This window comes from Nicrophorus vespilloides, unplaced genomic scaffold, assembly GCF_001412225.1.
Source record: "Nicrophorus vespilloides isolate i.1.1-1 unplaced genomic scaffold, Nicve_v1.0, whole genome shotgun sequence".
Lineage (NCBI taxonomy): Eukaryota > Metazoa > Arthropoda > Insecta > Coleoptera > Silphidae > Nicrophorus > Nicrophorus vespilloides.
Window position 1 is genome coordinate 2446 of NW_017099720.1, and position 6025 is coordinate 8470.

At 33.5% G+C, this 6025-nt stretch overlaps 1 protein-coding gene across 1 annotated transcript in view; it reads left to right on the forward strand.

Moving 5' to 3' along the window:
- Positions 1-3076, forward strand: part of LOC108565365 (cuticle protein-like) — a 5036-nt gene extending 1960 nt beyond the window's left edge. Inside the window, exons 3-4 of the mRNA XM_017924791.1 lie at positions 2478-2498; positions 2549-3076. Of these exons, the coding sequence (XP_017780280.1) occupies positions 2478-2498; positions 2549-3076 (549 nt within the window). The remainder of the gene's footprint in view (positions 1-2477; positions 2499-2548) is intronic.
- The last annotated feature ends 2949 nt before the right edge of the window (positions 3077-6025 follow it).

Consider the following 6025-nt stretch of genomic DNA (forward strand, 5'->3'; position numbering starts at 1 on the left):
TTTACGGTTTATAATTGTGGCTGCGAGTTGTCCATAATCTATACGATGGGATTAGGACATTTGCAGTGAGACAGTTTCAACATTATTTTGATAACTAATTTGTAAAAGAATGTGTTTGAATTAACAGTAAATTTTGATGGGCGAGCGAAGCGAGTCCTGAAAGGCGATAATAGTTTTCAAAACTACAAGGCTTTAAACATTTTTTTTTAAATATAACCTATTGATTTTTAAATATCTTAAACTTTTTTTTAAATATAACCTATTGATTTTTAAATATCTTAACATCCTTGTATAATTTCTTAGAAATTTACAAATTTCCTGAAGAAAGTCCTGAAAAACGATAGAAGTTTGAAAATTGATCTGGATGTGTTTACGGTTTATAATTGTGGCTGCGAGTTGTCCATAATCTATACGATGGGATTAGGACATTTGCAGTGAGACAGTTGCAACTGATTCCACGATGACGACTGAAAGACGATTGAAATTATTGGAACTCGCTTCACTCGCCCTTCAACATTATTTTGATAACTAATTTGTAAAAGAATGTGTTTGAATTACAGTAAATTTTGATGGGCGAGCGAAGCGAGTCCTGAAAGGCGATAATAGTTTTCAAAACTACAAGGCTTTAAACATTTTTTTTTAAATATAACCTATTGATTTTTAAATATCTTAACATCCTTGGTATAATTTCTTAGAAATTTACAAATTTCCTGAAGAAAGTCCTGAAAAACGATAGAAGTTTGAAAATTGATCTGGATGTGTTTACGGTTTATAATTGTGGCTGCGAGTTGTCCATAATCTATACGATGGTTGGATTGAGGGACATTCAATGATACATGACGCTGAGACAGATTGACTCGCACTCCTTCAACATTATTTTTGATAACTAATTTGTAAAAGAATGTGTTTTGAATTAACAGTAAATTTTGATGGGCGAGCGAAGCGAGTCCTGAACGATGGGATTAGGACATTTGCAGTGAGACAGTTGCAACTGATTCCACGATGACGACTGAAAGATGATTGAAATTATTGGAACTCGCTTCACTCGCCCTTCAACATTATTTTGATAACTAATTTGTAAAAGAATGTATGTGTTTGAAGTAAATTTTGATGGGCGAGCGAAGCGAGTCCTGAAAGCCGATAATAGTTTTCAAAACTACAAGGCTTTAAACATTTTTTTTTAAATATAACCTATTGATTTTTAAATATCTTAACATCCTTGATATAATTTCTTAGAAATTTACAAATTTCCTGAAGAAAGTCCTGAAAAACGATAGAAGTTTTCAGAACGACATTTTCGAGACAACTGATATACCAATAACTATTCGATACATCAAATTTAACCTATTGATTTTTTTAAATCTAATAAATTCCATTTAATTCTAATAAAGTCCAGCATGAACACGGAAACAAATATACGTTGGCCGCATTTCAAATTGGTAAACTCTTATTAAATCATTGATTTCAAACTCTTTTAACTTCTTTTATGTAATTTATTATAAATTTATTAATTTCCTTAAATCAAAATTCATATTTTAAATGTGACTGGAAATATAATTACGTTTATGTATATTTACAAAATAATCAAAGTATTTATGATGGGCGAGCGAAGCGAGTTCTGAAAGACGATTGAAATTATTGGAACTCGCTTCACTCGCCCAAAAACATTATTTTGAAAACTAATTTGTAAAAGAATGAATGTGTTTGAAGTAAATTTTGATGGGCGAGCGAAGCGAGTCCTGAAAGGCGATAATAGTTTTCAAAACTACAAGGCTTTAAACATTTTTTTAAATATAACCTATTGATTTTTAAATATCTTAACATCCTTGGTATAATTTCTTAGAAATTTACAAATTTCCTGAAGAAAGTCCTGAAAAACGATAGAAGTTTGAAAATTGATCTGGATGTGTTTACGGTTTATAATTGTGGCTGCGAGTTGTCCATAATCTATACGATGGGATTAGGACATTTGCAGTGAGACAGTTGCAACTGATTCCACGTTTCGAAGCGATTAAGGATTTGCAACTTTTGTAATTTACCTGTCAAATAAAATTAAATCATATTTATATAATGCAGAAAGTACTATAAAGTTAAAATTATAAATTAATGTATACACCTATTGAATAATTCATAAGTACTTCCGAAAATTCACGTCATTCTCTTAAATCTTATATAATTCCTTTCTTCTCAACAAATACGCACTTTATTTTATGAAATCGTATGCAGCGATAATTGCTTTGACATTATTGGGATTAATTGCATCATTAAATGGACACGATATACGATCATGTGAAAGTGGAGGAGTTATTCGAAAATTCCAAAAAAAAAACTTATTCACGACCGGAATTCGTTATGTAATGAACGAAAAACCCTGACCTTGCCAAGTATATCTTTTGGGGCGCGGTTTTGGGTCGAGTATATAAACTGTGAGAGCGGTAATTTGGAATCAGAATTGAAACGACTCTCAAACTTAAACAAAACCAACAATGGCTTTCAAGGTAGGTCCTTTTTTTTTGAGCTGCATGTATTAATTTATTGATTGGTGCAGTTCGTAGCTTTCGCCACCCTTTTGGCTGCTGCCAATGCTGGTCTCATCGGCACCCAATACGCCGCCGCCCCATTGGCTTACTCTGCTGCCCCAGTTGCTAAATTGGCTTACTCCGCCCCAGTGGTAGGTAAGGTTGCTGAGGAATACGACCCAAACCCACAATACTCTTACGGATACGATGTCCAAGATGCTTTGACCGGAGACAACAAGCAACAGCAAGAAACCCGCAACGGAGATGCCGTCCAAGGTAGCTACTCTCTCGTTGATGCTGACGGCTTCAAGAGGACTGTAGAATATACCGCTGACCCAATCCACGGATTCAACGCTGTAGTCCACCGTGAACCTTTGGTAGCTAAAGTAGCTGCTCCAGTTGCTTATGCCGCCCCAGTAGCTAAAGTAGCTTACTCCGCCCCATTGTCTTACGCCGCCCCAGTAGCTAAAGTAGCTTACTCCGCCCCATTGTCCTACGCCGCTCCAGTATCTAAAGTAGCTTACGCCGCCGCCCCAGCCCACTACTACCACCACTAAAAGCCAGCACCTAATTAAATTATTTATATAAATAAAACAATAAATTCCAATATTATAAAACTCTCCAATTACTTATTTTTTTTCTTACAGTAACCTTTTCTGCGTCTTTTTACGAAATAATTAGTTTATTTCGATCTTAGAACAAGGCTTTAAAACGTAATTAAAGTTCGATTGTTCCGCATCTGTCAATTCCAGCCGCTTCGAGTCTACCACTTCTTTCGCATTTCGTTTGGCGAAAACAAAAACAATTTAAGTTTAAAATCCCCGACACAGACATACAAATACATATATATTCCACTCGAGTATCTCTCCCCTCGAACACAACACCTCTCTTTTCGTCCATAACAAAACTCGAAGCACTCGAAATGCAAAACTTAAATTGTTTCCAAACAACACAACTCCAGGATAAACACGGAAACAAATATACGTTGACCGTATTTCAAATTGGTAAACTCTTATTAAAGCATCGATTTAGAAGTGTTTTAACTTCTTTTATGTAATTTATTATACATTTATTAATTTTCTTCAATCAAAATTCATATTTAAAATGTAACTGGAAAAGTAATTACGTTTATGTATATTTACAAAATAGTAAAAGTATTTGTGATGGTCGAGCGAAGCGAGTCCTGAAAACGATTAAAATTTCAACAGTTTTCAGCGATTATTGTAGATTATAGAAGTCTTTCAAAGCGATTGAAATTATTAGAACTTAACTTGCAAGTATAGATTTTTATAATATTTCAAATTAGTAAACTCTTATTAAATCATTGATTTCGAAGCCTTTTAACTTCTATTATGTAATTTATTATAAATTTGTTAATTTTCTTCAATCAAAATTCATATTTAAAATGTAACTGGAAATATAATTACGTTTATGTATATTTACAAAATAATCAAAGTATTTATGATGGGCGAGCGAAGCGAGTCCTAAAAAGCGATTGAAATAATTAGAACTTAACTTGCAAGTATAGATTTTTATAATATTTCAAATTAGTAAACTCTTATTAAATCATTGATTTCGAAGTTTTTTAACTTCTTTCATGTAATTTATTATAAATTTACTAATTTCCTTCAATCAAAATTCATATTTAAAATGTAACTTCAAATATAATTACTTTTATGTATATTTACGAAATAGTCAAATTATTTATGATGGGCGAGCGAAGCGAGTCCTGAAAGGCGATTGAAATTATTAGAACTCGCTTCACTCGCCCATCAACATTATTTTGATTACTAATTTGTAAAAGAATGTTTTTGAATTAACAGTAAATTTTGGTGGGCGATCGAAGCGAATCCTGAAAGGTGATAAAAGTTTTCAGAACTATATTTACAAATTTCCTGAAAAAAGTCCTGACAGACGATAGAAATTTTCAAAACCACATTTTCAAGACAACTGATATACCAATAACTATTCGATACATCAAATTTAACCTATTGATTTTTTAAAATCTAATAAATTGACTTCAAACTAATTTCGTAAAATGATTTGTAAAGTTTTCATGTGTAAAAAAAAACTTGATTTGAAATCTCTATGTGTACATGAAGTTAAATCGCATCTGTAATTATATTTTCGAATGGAAAGAGTGGTGAAAAACACGAGGGGCGGCGAAAGCAATTCGTTTTTATCTTCCCTTTTCATATTTCCAAAGGCGAATTTAGGGGTTTAGAAGATAAATCGCGGCGAAGATCGAAGGATAATGGAGCGGAAATCCGCACGAGACAGGTTCAATTCAGACACCGCAAACCCTCCCTCCCTCACACGCACATTCACACACACACAACTCTTCGAGGGTTAAAAAGAAACCCGATGGAAAAATATGTAGAGAGACATCAAAAAAGAATCATTTGATATTTACAGAGAAAATAAATTCTTCTCCCCCTACAAAAAAAAAATACCGATGACGAAAGAGGCAAAGACGTGCAAAAACTTTCGCCTCCAAATGCAAATTGAAACATGTAAAATTCTAATTACATTTCGGCAACTTTCGAATGATAGATGAAGAAGAAGCGAAGAAGAAAAAGTTCCGTTCCGCGAAAGGGTGGTTCGTCGCATAATTGAGAAGGCCTCTGCCGAGAGCTTTTCGGTTTATTATTAAATTTTAGATTTTAATTCGAGACGGAACGGCTATAAATATGTATCATCATGTTTTCTTTTTTTTTTTGAATAATTGCTGGGATTTTGGCAAGGAAAATAAAACGAAAAGAAGGAAATTAAGTCGACGCTTAAGATGCCCCGTTAAGGTGCGAAATTACTGCTGGAAAAGCCGATTTCCTTGCAGCAAAAGCGAACACCTCTCTCTCCGTGGAATTTGTAATCCGACTCTGCTGTATTTACCGGCTCTGCCCCAAACGTATCTTTACGGAAATTTAGACGCTTCCCAAATTGTTATATAATAGTAATGATGGTCTTAAAGCACAGCCGGTGAACAAAATTAGAAACACATTATACACTAAGTACCGTTTTATATCTTCGAAACGGAAGCTTAAATTATTAAGAAGTATTTTTCAATTACATTGAAGCCATGTACTTGAAGCGAATCTTCAACGCTACGCTCGACCATCAATAATAATTTACAGATTTTCAGTAAGGTGGAGTCGAGTTTAACTTGCAAGTATAGATTTTTCATGATGGGCGAGCGAAGCGAGTCCTGAAAGGCTTTCAAGGTTTAGAAATTGAAACAAGTTATTATTATATTTAACACGTTAAGGATGGCGCTTTTCGGGTTGTCTGCCCCCAGAAATTTTTTCGTGGACGCTTATGGACTGAGTGAAAAGTCAAATATCTTACGTCAATTATAACCTTTAAACGTTTAAATTTTTCTTATACATTTTTTTTTAATGATATTGAAGCAATTTATAACAATTGTGCGAAAAATATTGAAATTTTCATAAAGTTGTTACATATTGCGCACAGTGTTATGCTCAACCGACACTGTGTATCAAATGTTT